This window comes from Lampris incognitus, chromosome 19, assembly GCF_029633865.1.
Source record: "Lampris incognitus isolate fLamInc1 chromosome 19, fLamInc1.hap2, whole genome shotgun sequence".
In the NCBI taxonomy this organism is placed as follows: Eukaryota; Metazoa; Chordata; class Actinopteri; order Lampriformes; family Lampridae; genus Lampris; species Lampris incognitus.
The window spans coordinates 19,996,895-20,014,231 of record NC_079229.1 but is presented as its reverse complement, the minus strand read 5'-3'; the positions used below and the strand labels follow the sequence as shown (position 1 = coordinate 20,014,231).

At 47.3% G+C, this 17,337-nt stretch overlaps 1 protein-coding gene across 1 annotated transcript in view; it reads left to right on the top strand.

Moving 5' to 3' along the window:
• Positions 1-17,337, top strand: part of kcnh2b (potassium voltage-gated channel, subfamily H (eag-related), member 2b) — a 353,732-nt gene that overhangs the window by 20,981 nt on the left and 315,414 nt on the right. Inside the window, exon 2 of the mRNA XM_056299819.1 lies at positions 3,905-4,135. Coding sequence (XP_056155794.1) covers positions 3,905-4,135 — 231 coding nt within the window. The remainder of the gene's footprint in view (positions 1-3,904; positions 4,136-17,337) is intronic.

Genomic DNA, 17,337 nt, shown 5'->3' with positions numbered 1-17,337 from the left:
AGCGATGGCTAAGTAAATTTAGATATAAGAAGAAGAAAGGCACTTTGTTTTGTCATTGTATAGGCTACAATGAATTGGTTCTCTCATATAGCCCATCCTATTGTATGGGAGCAGTGTGCAGCTGCAGCGCCCAGGGACCAACTCCAGCTCTTCTTTCTATTGCCTTGCTCAGGGGCACAGACAGGAGTATTAACCCTAACATGCATGTCTTTTTGATGGTGGGAGGAAACCGGAGCACTCAGAGGAAACCCACGCAGACATGGGGAGAACATGCAAACTCCACACAGAAAGGACCCGGTACAGCCTGGGGTTCGAACCCAGGACCTTCTTGCTTTGAGGCAACAGTGCTAACCACTGGGCCACTGTGCCACCAAGGCTATATATAGATGGTCATGTTTACATACAAGGTTAGAGATGGTTAAGTTTAGCTACGGGTCTGGTGTGGTTAAGGTCAGGGTAAGGATCTGGGAGGCTGTTTGTTAAGCATAATCATTTGTGTTGATTATTTATTTATTTACCCCCCCCTCCTTTTCCCTCCCCAGTTGTACTAAGTCAATTACCCCACTCTTCCTAGCTGTCCTGGTCGCTGCTCCACCCCCTCTGCCAGTCTGGGGAGGGCTGCAGACTACCACGTCTCCTCCGATACATGTGGAGTCACCAGCCACTTCTTTTCACCTGACGGTGAGGAGTTTCACCAGGGGGACGTAGCGTGTGGAAGTATCACGCTATTCCCCCCAGTTCCCTCTCCCCCCGGAACAGGCGGACAGACCAGAGGAGGCGCTAGTGCAGCGGCCAGGACACGTACCCACATCCGGTTTCCCACCTGCAGACACAGCCAATTGTGTCTGTGTAGGGGATTCGAACCGGCGATCCCTGTTTTGGTAGACAACAAGTAGACCGCTACGCTACCCGGATGCCCTATTTGTGTTGAGTCTTAAGCGGATAAAAACTAGAACTCAGCACATGTCCTCAATCACGTCCTCATTCACACTCCTCATTCATGTTGGCAATGGATGTATTCTGAGACTGACTAATATACTTTGTACGTGCACCTTTTGTCTGTGAAACTTGGCAGTAAATTTGTGACTTCGGCCAAGAAGAGCTCAGTTGGCGCACACCCATGTCTCAGTCCTGTGTACTGGCTTTTCATACTCACATTTCAGTTTTTTTCTTTGCTTGTGACAGAAAAAAAATGTAAATATTGTATTTGGTATTATTAAGACCTTTATTTCAACGTGTAAGTCATGGATACAAAGCCGAATGTTGTTCTGAGCGTATCCTCAGCTCATAAATTCATCTCACAAACACACAACTGCATTGTGTGTGTTGACAACCAGGCATTTATGAAATTACATTTGAGGTTCTGAGTGGGGATTATAGAGTCAGGAACGACTTACTGAGTACATGAAGGACAACAAACCATTCAGCTAGAAGACAGAGGGAATTTGTATTCCTTATCAGCAATAGTAACACATTGTTAAACCAAAAACGAAGAGGACCTGAGCGTGCGAATGCGCATTATCTACTACACAGACCTAAACACCCTCGTTTCGACACCGAGAGGACCATAAACAGGCTTCGGATTTTCTAATCAAGCAGCGGGGGATGTGCCGCAACATGTCAAAAAACAAATTGTTAAAGAAAGCCTTTGGGGGAGAAATCCACGATTTGTGTGGTTTTCTTCATTTCTTTTCTGTGGCTCAGCCTAATTCGGGAGTAATTTCGCCAAATTGTGTTTCAGCCCTGAGACGCAGCAGCACTCCTACTCTTCCCTCCATTCTCTCTCTCTCTCTCTCTCTCTCTCTCTCTCTCTCTCTCTCTCTCTCTCTCTCTCTCTCTCTCTCTCTCTCTCTCTCTCTCTCTCTCTCTCTCTCTCTCGCTGTCATCCATCCTCTGTCTACTGTTGCACCTTCTCGCACCCTCCCTCCCTCCCTCCTTACTTCTCATATTCCTCCCATCCCTGTACTCCACCTTCTCCATCCCTCCGGCAGTCCTTCCATCTACCCCGTCCTCTCTCCGTCACGGCGTCATTTATCCTTCGCTGACTGAGCTGCCCTCCCTTCCGTCTCACGCTCGCTCCATTCCTTTCTTCCCCTAGACACCCCTGCCCCTCTCCATCCATCCATATATCCCCTGTACAGATGGGTGTTTATGAATGCGATGCTTTTGACAGAGGGGCCCAGGGCTGTGGAAAAGTGGACAGGAATATCAGAGCTCTTCAGGTGCTTAGAGCTTTTTAGTGGAGGCCATCTATCAGCCTGACAAACTGTCACTACACTGCTGCAGTTCACACAGCACAAACACACACACACACTCATTTGCAAATATGGGTATAGCAAATACACATAGCATACATTATGCACACACATATATGCCTGCACCAGCAGCTCTTGTATGTTTATATATGTATGTATGTGTGTGTGTGTGTGTGTGTGTGAATATGCTCAAATATTCCCATAGGTATTTATGTTTTCAAACATGGGCACACAGACAATATACTATATCAATGGGAGATTTTACAAATACATGGAGTGAAATTGCCATTGTTTGGATGTAAAGCAGCTCTCTGTGAGGCATCAAGCCATGTGTGTGTGTGTCACAAATTCTCTGAATGCATTAAGACCATCCTTTGACAGTGAGCAGAGGCCGTGGCGCTAAACGGCTCTTGCAGCAGTAAGTGGTTTCGGAAGAGACGTCAGAACTTTGTGAGCAAAGAGCTGTAACAGTTGTTGTGTTCTCACGGAAAAGAGGCAACTAGTGTTTTAATTGTCCTATTCACTTGTGACGCTCGCAAATTGACTCACTTCCATGTGAGCTCTCTCTCTCTCTCTCACACACACACACACACACACACACACACACACACACACGCACACACACACACACACACACACACACACACACACACACACACACACACACACACAGTTAACCTCAGGGCATAGTAAAAAGTAAAATACCTCCAAAGATAACTGTGTCTCTTCTTCATGTGATATCCAGATGCCTCCTCAACTGAAAGCAGTTTGAAGGTCAGGACAAACAGATAATTCTGCTTCTAATATGAGGATAACTGCTCCCCTCGAAGTTCATTACATTTCCACAAAGTTCATCGTATGAGGTGATTTTGTGTTAATCGCCAGACCTTGGGGCTAATTTCGGCAATCTCATGGAATGTTTCCTGTACTATTTGAGCCATTTGAAACTGGAACCTGTGGTTTAAGTCTCAGGTTATAACCTTTATTTTTTTGGGGGGGGATTTCCCCCCTTTTTTCTCCCCAATTGTATCTGGACAATTACCCCACTCTTCCGAGCCGTCCTGGTTGCTGCTCCACCCCCCCTGCTGATCCGGGGAGGGCTGCAGACTACCATATGCCTCCTCTCATACATGTGGAGTCGCCAGCCACTTCTTTTCCCCTGACAGTGAGGAGTTTTGCCAGGGGGACGTAGCGTGTGGGAGGATCACACTATTCCCCCCCCAAACAGGCACCCTGACCAACCAGAGGAGGCGCTAGTTCAGAGACCAGGACACATACCCACATCCGGCTCCCCACCCGCAGACACGGCCAATTGTGTTTGTAGAGACACCCGACCAAAGCTGGAGGTAACACGGGGATTCGAACCAGCGATCCCCATGTTGGTAGGCAACGGAATAGACTGCCACGCCACACTTAATCTACCCTGCCCCAGCTCCTCTCCCCACTCCAACACAACACACTCCTCCTTTCATGTCTCTCCCTCTGTACTCCTCGCTGCTCTGTCCTTCTGTCGGTGACATAACTGAGTTAACATTTGGCAAAAGACTTACAGGGTCTCTCCTGGAAAAACACGATTCCTAATCTGAGCAGTGTCAACAGGTAAATAAGGATTAACTGAAATCTCCTTCTTGTGCCCCCCACCCCTGTAGGTCGCAAGTTCATCATCGCCAATGCACGGGTGGAGAACTGCGCCATCATCTTCTGCAACGATGGCTTCTGCCACATGTGTGGCTACTCGCGTGCTGAGATCATGCAGAAGCCGTGCACGTGCAACTTCCTGTATGGGCCCCATACCAAGAGGCTGGCCATCGCTCAGATGGCACAGGCCCTGCTGGGGTCTGAGGAGAGGAAAGTGGAGATCAACCTCTACCGCAAAGATGGTAGGAGAACGACAAACTGTGTGTGTGTGTGTGTGTGTGTGTGTGTGTGTGTGTGTGTGTGTGTGTGTGCGTGCGCATATGCATGTGTATGTTTGTATGTGATTTATGAGAGAATGTCCTTCTTTGTGTTGATTTGAAGATTGTGTGTGTCTTTGTGTGCGTTTGGTAGCAGATGTGTGTGAATTATGGCCATGGCGAGTTGGTCGAAAAACGAAAGCTGTTCACATAAATTTCTGCAAGGGCGTTGGATGACTGTGTATGTTGCAAGGGTGTGTGTGTGTGTGTGTGTGTGTGTGTGTGTGTGTGTGTGTGTGTTGGCTTGTTTGTTACAGAGTGGAAAGTTGACTTTACTGCAAGGACAGGATAAAGACTGTCTGCTGTTTAAAAGTGTGCACAGTTTGTTGTGTTTGAGTATAGGTGCCAAGAATCATGTGTGTGTGTGTGTGTGTGTGTGTGTGTGTGTGTGTGTGAGTGTGTATGATCAGGCTGCTGATATAATGAACAGAGCATCAGTGTGTTTCCCCGTGTGTGGTGATAGCTGAGATAGCACAGACTGTTGGGTTTCACTTGTTGGCTGCTTTTGGTGTTTGTGTGTGTGTGTGTGTGTGTGTGTGTGTGTGTGTGTGTGTGTGTGTGTGTTTGAGGAGGTAAAGTGGGTTTTGAAGTATTTTTACACTGGTAAATATCCTCCATCCAAGGATACTCGACCTGATGATGATGATGATGAGGATGATGAGATACACTCTTACGTGGCTGTTGAGGTATTGGTATGTGTGAACTGGGAGGCTCATCAGCTACGGTCTGTGTGACCTGCCGGGTGTTATCTGGTACTTCTGTCTGTACAAGCAGGCATTCGTGTCAGTTGTATTCGTTGTTCCCCAGCTTTCTTGTCTCGACAACAGTGAACGTACGTATAAAGGCAACTTTTCGAAGTCATTATAAGTATTTCTGAAAGTGGTCGTTAAATGCCCGTGAAAGTAAAGGTGTGGCTGATCTACCTTGAGATGAACTTTTAAGCCGGTTTGTCAAGAAAACCCATCTTTATGAAGATTAAAATACACACCTCATAAAATCTTAAAACTCTTCTAAAAGATAAAGAAATAAAAAAACACAACACACATTTTGAGAAATAAGAAATTTCCCATGTTGGCAGTGCCCTTGCTAATCATACGGCACGGTCAAGATATTTCTTTTTTCATTGGCCCACATCTATTTGCTCACACACACACACACACACACACACACACACACACACACACACACACACGTATCTGACACACATGTGCATGTACACATGCTAACATATCCGCTGTCTGGCTTCTTCATCCATCAAGCGACGGGCCTGCAGACGGGAGGGCAGATGCACACTTGATGAGACATCCATGTTGTGTAGTGCACACGTGCACAAATAGGCCAACTGGACGAAGGCTGTGTACAGCTGGACTGGGCAGACACACCGGGCCGGTGGAAGGAGGAATGGTGAGGAAGAAGATGAGGATGAGAGCGAGAAAGTGGGACGGGTGGGGGGGTGGTCGGGGGTGAAACTGCTGGCTTTTTGAAAAAAAGGAGGGGGGGGGGGAGGAAATACAGACTCATCGCAGCGTCTGCACTGTGAGGAAAAGCCGGCGAGGTGAGAGGTGCAAGAGAAACAAAAGTGAGGAGAGGCTGTGAGAATGATATTGTGCCGGAGAGGAGCGTGAGAGCGAGAGAAATGGCGACTGTCGGAAAGTGTATTTCTCACTTCCCGTGTGCTGGTGCTGAATGAGAAATGGAAGGGAAGAAAGGGAGGTGGAGTAAAAAAGACATGGCACCAGCTGTTTGCTCTCTGCCAGTTGCGCTCGCTCTGTGTCGTGCTTCGTCGATCCAGCCTTTCCCTCCACCCATCTCACTTTCCATTGTTTATACTGAAGACTTAGACGCACGTGCACACACACACACACACACACACACACACACACACACACACACACACACACACACACACACACACACACAAACACACTGTGTTCTTCTATCCTTGTAAGGGCCCTCACTAAACCCTAACCTTAATCGTCAGCACTACATGCCTAACCTTAACCCTTACACCAACCTTAAACCCTAAAACCCAAGTCCTACTCCTGAAATAGACCTTTAAAGCAGGAGGACCATCCAAAATGTCCTCGCTATGTAAAAATGCCCTCACTGATTAAAAACTCAAGTTGGCGTCCGGGTGGTGTGGCGGTCTATTCCGTTGCCTACCAACACGGGGATCCCAGTTCGAATCCCCCTGTTACCTCCGGCTTGGTCGGGCATCCATACAGACACAATCGGCCGTGTCTGTGGGTGGGAAGCCGGATGTGGGTATGTGTCCTGGTCACTGCAGTAGCGCCTCCTGGGGTGCCTGTTCGGGGTGGAGGGGGACCTTGGGGGAATACTGTGATCCTTCCATGTGCGATGTCCCCCTGGTGAAACTCCTCACTGCCAGGTGAAAAGAAATGGCTGGCAACTGCACATGTATCGGAGGAGACATGTCAGTAGCCCTCCCCGGATTGGCAGAGGGGGTGGAGCGGTAACCGGGATGGCTTGGAAGAGTGGGGTAATTGGCCAGATACAATTGGGGAGGAAAAGAAAGTGGAAAAAATAAAAAAAAACCCTAAAACCTCAAGTTGGTATTCACAAAAGTAGCTGAAGAAGAACACACACACACACACACACACACACACACACACACACACACACACACACACACACACACACACACACACACACACACACACACACACTCTCTGCCCCTATGAACTACTTTGGATAGGCCATAACCCTGTGTATACAACTACACACCTACTGTCATTTCTGTCTTACTGGCTATGATGATGATGATGACAGGCTATGCTAACAGGAGTCGCCCGTGCTAACAGTATAGCGAGGCGTTGCAGCTGATTTTAACGTTGCTCTTGAAATACGCACACGCTCTCCCATATGGCACAGAGCGGAACAGTCGGATCTGTTAAGTTACGCAAGGTAATTTTGGGAAAGAAATACAACAAAACAGCGAGATATGAATTCCTGAAATCCATAAACTGATGATGTCCAAACACAATCTTTGGAATAAAAGGGGAACACGTGGGAAGTGAAGAGTTGGCTTCTCTATTTTGTGATTGTGGTTGGAATATACAGACGGGTGACAAATGAAAGGAAAAACCTGAATGCTTGACCCCTACAGTGAGGGGGGGGGTCTGGGGGTTCTGTTATGCTGTGGGGGGCATTTTCCTGCCATGGTTTGGGTCCACTTGTCCCCTTAGAGGGAAGGGTCACTGCAAATCAATACCAAGTTATTCTGAGTGGTCACCTTTATCCTATGATGAGACATTTCTATCCTGATGGGAGTGGTCTCTTCCGGGATGACAGTGCCCCCATCCACAGGGCACGAGGGGTCACTGAATGGTTTGATGAGGATGAAAATGATGTAAATCACATGCTTTGTCCTTCACAGTCAACAGACCTCAGCTCATTTGAACACCTATGGGAGATTTTGGACCGACGTGGTAGATGGCGCGCTCCACCATCATCATCAGAACGCCAAATGAGGGAATATCTTTTGGGAGAATGGTGTTCATCCCTCCAGTAGAGCTCAGAGACTTGTAGAAGTATGACGAGGAGCACTGAAGCTGTTCTGGAGGCTTGTGGTGGACCAACACCTTACTAAGACGCTTTATTTTGGTTTGTCCTTACATTTGTCCCCTGTCTGCATCTCCACTAGGGCTGGGCGATATGGACAAAATCAAATATCACCATTCTTTGTTTAAAAAAAAAAAAAAAATTCCCTCCTTTTCCCCCCAATTGTATCGGGCCAATTACCCCACTCTTCTGAGCCGTTGCCATCTCTGCTCCACCCCCTCTGCCAATCCAGGGAGGGCTGCAGACTACCATATGCCTCTTCTGATACACGTGGAGTCACCAGCTGCTTCGTTTCCCACTGACACTGAGGCGTTTCGCCAGGGGGACGTTGCGCGTGGGAGGATCACGCTGTTCCCCCCAGTTCCCTCTCCCCCCTGAACAGGCACCCCGGCCGACCAGAGGAGGCGCTAATGCAGCGACCAGGACACATACCCACATCAGGCTTCCCCCCCGCAGACACAACCGATTGTCTCTGTAGGGACGCCTGACCACGCCGGAGATAACACGGGGATTCGAACCGGCGATCCCCGTGTTGGTAGCCAACGGAATAGACCGCTATGCTACCCCGACACCCCTATATCACAGTATTTTTTATTTATACCTCGATATCAATATTTTGATGATATGGTAGAGATGACTGTTGGTGCCCTCACAAAATATTCACACCGTGACACGTGTGGTCAACACTCATTAGTGACGTCATATCACGATATTACGATATCCAACATCCCAGATGAGATCTGCTGTTACATCACGACAGCAATATAATATGGATATATTGCCCAGCCCTAATCTCCACCACAGAAAAACAGCTTGCATTCAAAATGAATATACTAGCATCAAACTGCACTCAGCTTCCCATGCCGGAGAGAATATGGTACGACCGTTTGGATGCTGTACATAGCCTCGCAGCTCTGCCTGTAGGCTTACACCGCCTCTGAATTTGGCGAGAGGACTTACTAATGCCATGGTGCTGCAATCAGATGTAGCAAGAGGTTAAACCTCAGGTATTTATTCTGCTTGCTGGCTTTGTTGATTTATTAGATTCCCTTGGGTGTGTGTCCTGCACCTGCTTTAGCAACTGACATTAACCAACACTTTTTTAATTGGTTGTCTTTTGTTATGCTGTACGTTATCTTAATTGATTGTGTGTGTGTGTGTGTGTGTGTGTGTGTGTGTGTGTGTGTGTGCGCAGAAAAGCTTTTCATCCCAGTTGGACTTGCCTGTATAAATAATGGATGAATGAATGGGAAGTGAAAATCATCGAGTGCCCTGTGAAAGTTTGATGTTTGGCTTGTTTTTTATTGATTTAGCCTTTTTTTTACTTTTTCTTTTTTCCGTTCAAACCTTAATTGTCCGTCTCTTAATGAGTATGCAGACCCCAGCCCCGCCCATCACATTCGCACAATTACACAGACGACCCCACTCTGAGCTGCCCAGTACTACCGCAGGCCTTTACCATTCACCCTCAGCCAAACTTCGTTTGGCTAACATAGGGGCACTGTCATGTTGGAGAAGGAGAGAATGTAAGTTCTTTGTTTTCTTTTTTCCCCCCAACATATCTGCCCAGGCAGCTCTCATGTGGGAGACACTGGTTTGGCATGATACATCTGCATACACAAAAGATGATGACATCATTCGGAGGAGTTTGCCAGCCTTAAGCACATGGTCCATTGGTTCCTGTCTGGTGTCTGTTACATCAGACTTCTGTTTATCTAGCGGCTTGTAGGAAGACTGGTTTTGAGCGAGTCCAGGTAACCCTGTTATGAAGAAAGATGAGATGGAGACGGAGGAGTGTGGACATGTGAGAAGGTCTCGGGGTTGGATATGATCCTAGGCTGCAGGGAAGATGTGTCAAGAGGTTTCTGGAAAGAACGAGAGCTCGGATAACTATGAAATCATGAACATCTCGCGCTCTCGCTCTCATTATTGCTCTCTTGCTCTCTCTCTCTCTTGCTCTCTCTCACTCTCGCTCTCTCTTGCTCTCGCTCTCTTTCTCTGTCTCTCTCTCATATGTACAAGTTTGGGGAATTAGGGTGGTGATTTGTAAGTCACCAGTGCGGGTTGGCAAACCCATAAATTAGCATATTGTACTGAAATTACACTGAAATTAACTGAAATTTAATTAACTGAATTCAAATCATACTGAAATTAAACTGTTGCCCATTGACTCCTTTCAACAACTTGCACTGTGGTGCCCTCGAGCATGGTATTTAAACAACCATTATAGAGGCATCCGGGTAGCATAGCGCTCTACTCCGTTTCCTACCAATACTGGGATCGCAGGTTTGAATCCCTGTGTTACCTCTGGCATGCTCAGGCGTCCCTACAGACACAACTGGCTGTGTCTGCGGGGGGGGGGGGATGTGAGTATGTGTCCTGGCTGCTGCACTAGCTCCTCCTCTGGTTAGTTGGGGCGCCTGTTCAATGGGGAGGGGGAACTGGGGGGAAAAGCGCGATCCTCCCACGTGCTACTGGTGAAACTCCTCACTGTCAGGTGAAAAGAAGCGGCTGGTGACTCCACATGTATGGGAGGAGGCATGTGGTAGTCTGCAGCCCTCCCTGGATTGGCAGAAGGGGTGGAGCACTGACCGGGATGGCTCGGAAGAGTGGGGTAATTGGCCAAGAAAAATGGGGAAAAAGCCACACAACCCCCCCCCCCAAAAAAAACCGTTCTTCCCGTGCTCTCTCGGGTCAGCTCCCAGGTGTGGATGTGTATAATATGATATATAAATGGGGAGTAGCAGGTCACTGAAAAAAAGAAATATATCCCCCTTGAAGTAAAAACCCGTCCCTCGTCATCCTTTTCCCAAGGCCTTCGCTGACATTGATAGTAGTCAGAAGCTACTTCATACATGCAGCGAGAACAGTCGATGGTTTGCGGTGTGTTGTCAGTGCTGAGAGCATCGATGAGTGTTGAAAGCTGTTATCTTGTGCAGCAATGTGGCTGGGCTTAGCTGACATCACCCCCCCCCCCACTCCCCCACCTCCCACTCACACTCACACACACTCACACACAAAGGGAGAGTCACACAGAGATACAGAAACTGTCAGGCATATCCTACTGGTGAAAGAGGAGTTGTGTTTGTCATATTGCCATGGAGTTCACACAGAGGCACTTTCCCTGACATCAAAATAACCCTTTTCTATTCTCGGGTGCAAACAAACCGTGAAGGGCTTTTTCCCCAAGTGTGGGTAAAACGTTCTGTACTTCCTTCTTGTGCATATGATAAGTAAGCCTTGATAAGTAGAGTAAGAAGGATGTGAAGGTGCCATTGATGAAAACCTGCACATGTTCTTTACCTTTTATTCTTTATCCTTCTTTTTTTAACTTTTTTGGGATTCCCCCCCCCCTCTTTTTCCTCCCCATTTTGTATCTGGCCGATTACCCCACTCTTCCGAGCTGTCCCGGTCACTGCTCCACCCCCTCCGCCGATCCGGGGAGGGCTGCAGACTACCACATGCCTCCTCCGATACACGTGGAGTCATCAGCTGCTTCTTTTCACCTGACAGTGAGGAGTTTTGCCAGGGGGACGTAGCGCGTGGGAGGATCACGCTGCCCCCCCCCCCCCGAATAGGCGCCCTGACCGACCAGAGGAGGCGCTAGTGCAGCGACCTGGACACATACCCACATCTGGCTTCCCACCCGCAGATGTGGCCAATTTTACATGTAGGGATGCCCAACCCAAGCCGGAAGTAACATGGGGATTCGAACCAGCGATCCCCATGTTGGTAGGCAACGGAATAGACCGCTACGCTACCCGGACGCCCCCCATTATTTCTTCTTCTGCTCGATTGCCTTGTGATAGCAATATCTGCATCCCATAAGACCACCAGCCTGCTTTCCACAAATGACTGCATCCTCTGCGCCCTAACCTGCCGTCTCTCCTAGTGTGGATGACACGGGGTTTATAATCAGAATCTAATAGGAATACGTTCTCTTGGCAACCACCCAATCATCTTGAATGTGGGTGCGGAAGCGCATACAGGTGAGGGGTGTTTGCACAAGTCACCCTGTTTACTCTTCTCTCTTCTCTCTGTCCCATAGAGTTGAGAACATGCTCGCACACACACACACACACACACACACACACACGTGTGCGCACACACACACACACACACACACACACACACACACACACACACACACACACACACACACACACACACACACAGTATTAGGTAACCACAGCAGGCCGTCTTCAAGCCATCGGTGAGCTGCGATCGAACACGGCTCATCCATAATGCACAGGGAGGAAACACTATGCCCCCACCTCCTCTCCCCGTCACATCCTTCCTCTCTTTCCTCCTTTCCATACCGCTCTCCTCCACTAAAGGCAATGGGGGGGGGGGGGGGGTGAGATGGCTTTGATGTAGAGAAGCAGCATAATCAGAGAGACTGAATGTATATCTGTATGTGCGCCTGTAATAGAAGGGTTGTGCAGTTATCTCACACACACACACACACACACACACGTGTGTGTGCACACAAGAACACACATACCACATAGTCGTCAACCAACCCCATTCATCTCATGCCAAGCTCAGGCATGAGCCTTTCACAATGATGGATCTCCCTCCTCCTCTCCCGCTCAATTGTCCGACTCCGATTGCTCAGCCACTAAATCAATCATGCTCTCCAGGTAAACTGTGATACAAGACATGCGCGCACACACACACACGCACACAAAACGGAGAAAGGGGTTGTGGTACGGGGGAGAGGTTTGTACATCAGTTGGGTGTTAACTGCAAGGTTCTTCATCTGCTGGCTAAGCGCTGTGAAAAACTGTGGCTCCACTATCACCTGTAGTCCACTAGGAGAAAAGGGGAGGGGTGGGATGAAGGGTGAGGATTGGAAGAGAAGTGTCCCAGTTCCGTTGGAAAGAGAGAGCATGGCGGGTGTGTGTGTGTGTGTGTGTGTGTGTGTGTGTGTGTGTGTGTGTGTGTGTGTGTGTGTGTGTGTGTGTGTGTGTGTGTGTGTGTGTGTGCAAACAAACCAGAAAGCAGCTTCTAGTTGATAAAGGTAGACTCTTGCTTCTGATTCCTGGCCAGCCTGTTTTCTCTCCGTGAATCTCACTCGTTGTCTTTCAAACAGTCTTTCAACCTGTGTTCTGACCCATCTTCTGTGTCCCCAGCCCCTCCATCCACCTATTAATTCCCTCTCCCTGTCTCTATTTTTTCTCGCTCTCCGTCTCACTCTATTTATAGAATGCTCTCTATAACACACACACACACACACACACACACACACACACACACACACACACACACACACACACACACACACACACACACACACACACACACACACACACAAACAGAATCGCTTCTCTCTCCCCATTAGCTGTGTCCATGTTTAGACCATATGCGGGTTTTACTAACTTTCTGTAACTTTCTTTGTCTTTCTGTCTGCTCCGTCCCCCTCACCACCCGATATGAGATATGAGAGAGCTTTGCCAGTGACCGGTCTGTGCAGATGTGATAGTGCAGGTTGAATGAAATAAGGTTATCTGCAAAGGGGAAAGAACTGAGACCTTGCTAGATGCATCGACTCCTGCAGGCATTTATACTCAGTGCTCCGCTACAGAGAGACAGACGGACGGGCGGGCGGGCAGACAGAAAGACAGATGGGCAACTTAACAGGCAGTAGCTCCATAGGCAAGCCTTTTTTGAAAGGCAGGGACCAAAGTAGGGGGGCAGACAGACAGATGGACGAAGTCCTTCATCTCCCTCCTAATAGCCATTCAGTAGAGCGACAGATCATTCACTGACATCATTTCCAAACCTGTACACATCAATGGGCTGTGCTGCTTTTTATTCTAGGGAGCCAGGTGCACTATGATAAACCCCTCCTCATTTCCCCTCTATACCAGCCATCTGTCATAGAAATTCTGAATGACTAGAGGAGTCGCCCTTTATTAGACCTCTTGCTAAGTATTGTACCTTGTTGTTACCTTGTTTAAAAAGAAAGGGAAAAAATAGAGAACTGGACAGATGGATGCATAGTTGATGATAGTGGAGCGTTTTGCCTATTCGAGGTTTATGAATTGCTGAAGCTGCGGTCGAGAGAGGTGTTGTACATGGAGTTGATCAGGGACATAAACAAAGCAAGCAAAAGCCAATCTCATACGAAGAAACAAAAGCCCGACCTGAAGTCCCAGAGAAACGCTCTGGCGCTATGAAAAGAACCGTGCGTGTCCTTGGATCTTGAGAACTAGCAGCTGTCCGCTCGACAAAGGAGTCTCATAACAGCGACAAGCTGTGATAATGAAGTGGCCCACAGGAGCTGGCTGTCCTGTTCGACTTGGGGCCACTTTAGCGCTGATTGCCTAGCAGCAGTATCTAAGCAGAGCAGACCTGCAGCCTCTCAGGAGCTAAATGTTACTGCGCTGCACCGATGACTGCCGAGGATGATCTCACCTCTGGCTAGAGGCACACACACACACACACACACACACACACACACACACACACACACACACACACACACACACACACACAGAGCTAATGTAATTTATTGCCCACGCAATAGCAGGTAGCATTATTTTGTGATCATTCTTCTTCTTATTTTGTTCAGAATTGAGCTGGAGGCTTTCTAAGTGCCGAGGGCTTGATGCATACCGATATTTGTGTTTCAATCAGTGTCAAAATTAACGCGTTAATTTTTGCGATTAATTTGAAATATTTAACGCGTTCAACAACAAAAAAAGAAAAAAGAACGCAACACGCGAGTTGAGGCGCGCGCGCCACTGGGCTCAGCGCGCATCTGACGAGGTGTTCCCGGGGGAGTCGCGGAGGGAGGACGGAGCAAAGGAGGCGGAGTCTTCACAACTTATAACGGGACAAGTTCGTTATCGTTATTATATTTTTATGGTAATATTTTATATTTATTTTATCTCACATGATCTTTTCCACCATTGGCCTTCCGTGCCTGGCTGGCTAGCCTTGTTTCTATTGGTCCCCTGGTTATTCGTCACGGCAGCGCTGCGCAAAGTAGGGCGCAGTAGCGGCGCGCTGCAGCGAAAACCCGCCGCGCGGGAAATGATGGGGTTCAGACGTGGATGCGGTTTCAGGGCGACGTAATGACCGTCGTGAATCCGCCACACTTTAAATTCAACTCGCACTTGAACATGGAACACTTTTTTTGTTGTTAATTATAACTTATATTAGTGCAGACAAGAAATGATTGCTTTCTAAGCTGATAGCCTTGATGGTTTGGAAACCCAACCGTCACTTTAGCATACAGGCCTGGGTTTTGTTATTATTGTAACGTGCACGAATAACAAGACACGCTGGCCGCCAGTTCGCAGATCTGGCCGTTTAGTCTAGCGGTTAGCGATGCCTCCTGCGGTGCGGGCGATACGGGTTCGCGTCCCTCGCGTCACGCCTTTCAAGCTGACAGTCAGTTTTGATGCCCTTGATGGTTTTAGTGAAACTCAGTAGTTCACAGGAGAGAATCTGTTCAAAGTTAAAATAAAAGATGCTAATAAACAATATTTGGATTTAAATATACTTCCTTTGTGTTGCTTCTACATTAATTCTGTGATTTTTACATTTGAATGTCCATTATTACAAGCTTCAAGAAGAAAAAAGTGATTAATCGCGACTTATCAATGCAAATTCTGCGATTAATTGGTTAATTTTTTGTTTATCGATCGACAGCTCTAGTTCGATGATGTTGGGAGGAAGACGTCACAGTGACCCTGTTTACACTTGGTTTTAAAATGCGTTTTGCGCGCTCGGATCACAAGTGGACCCCGAGACACATCGCCGTTTACACCTGTATCTATCATGCATCTCTAAATGTGTCCTGATGACCGCTTGTGATCAGATTTCGGTGCTCCAAAGAAGATTTCCTGTTACGTCCTTGTTGGGGACACATAAGGACGCATTAGCGTTTACATACAAAACACATGTGGTCCAATGCGTCCCAGACCACCTCGGCAAGTGGTTTGAGTAACCGGTTCACAAAACGTTTTGGTGGTTGTTTACGCTTGTATTTAGCGCTGTCCGCTTGTGATCCGATCGCAGAAACGCATTTTAAAACCAAGTGTAAACGGGGTCAGAGTGAGTTTGGCTCACTTCTATGCAGATGTTATTGTCATGTAAAATGAATGCCACAATGTAAACCCAGCGGGATTGGGACGTATGGTCTAGATAAGGCTGCAAATAAGATCTCGGCTTATGTTATGAAGCAATACAATATCCGCATATTTTTACTTCAGCTGTATCCCGGTGAGGTTTGCATGTGAGCTCTGCGTGTGTGTGTATTTGTGTGTTTGTTGGCATCCAAATAATGAATCATGACATGTCGTAGTAAGATAGCGCATTGTGTGCACGCTTCATTAGTCACCCAATGTAGTGTACCAGGCTGCTCCACATAGACACATGTGGATACTGAGACACATAATACACACATGCATTACTTTACAGACAGCCAGAGCCCCAAGGCTCAACAAAACCACCATACATACCAAGTCAATGTTAACAGATCACGTAGCATCCAGAAGGGAAAATGTTTTGTAATATATGCACACCCATCAAAGTGTTGTTTGTGCTTGTATTTAAATGCAATAATAAGTTACATGGCTCTGCGCTGACTTTTTACCCCCAAGGAGTACATGTACTCCTAAATTAAACAAATTTAGGAGCCCACAAAGAAATTTAGGAGCACAGTGAAAAATGTTCAAGTAACACAGAGTTGAACAAACAACTGACTCATATTTTTACTGTGCGTGTGTGTGTGCGCTCTTTCTTCCTTGTGTGCAATCATGGTGTGAAAACCAGCGGAGGACTATGAATGTGGAACACCCTAGGATCTAGACATAAGGCATGGGCCTTAAAATATTAAAAACAACACTGACATAGTTTTTTAAAACACTGAAATGTGGAAACACGGCTTTTTAAATAAAATATTACAAGAGCTTTTTAAACATTTGAAGGGTTTTTTTTAAACGTTGAAGCACTGAAACAACTTTTTAAACATTGAACCAGTTTTGAAAATAACAGAAGTATTGGTTCTGCAATACAGGTTTTTTTTTTCTCACTGTGTGTGTGTGTGTGTGTGTGTACTAGAGGACACACATCTGTGCAATAGCACATACCACCATTTTAGCGATGTTTTTGCAGTACTTTTTAAATGCATCTGAGTGACTGACTGAGGTTACACTATTGGTCGGTCTGTCTCGCCACTTCCTGTATCCTTCATTTCAAATGAAAAGCCCTCTATCGTTTCATACATGGTAGGGAGTCTGGTTTCAGTGTTGTTCACCTCTCTCTCACTTGACACCAGTTGCGTCGCCACAGAAAACTCTACTGTGATTGGAGCATTGCGGCTTGCAGAATGTGGGACTTGTAGTTTTTGAACGATTAGCAGCAGGGCGAAAATTATTGTGGGTTGTAATGTTTTGGCGGCACAGTGGTGCAGTGGTTAACACGGTTGCCTCACAGCAAGAAGGTCCTGGGTTTGAGCCCCGGGGTAGTCCAACCTAGGTGGTTGTCCCGGGTCGTCTTCTGTGTGGAGTTTGCATGTTCTCCTGTGTCTG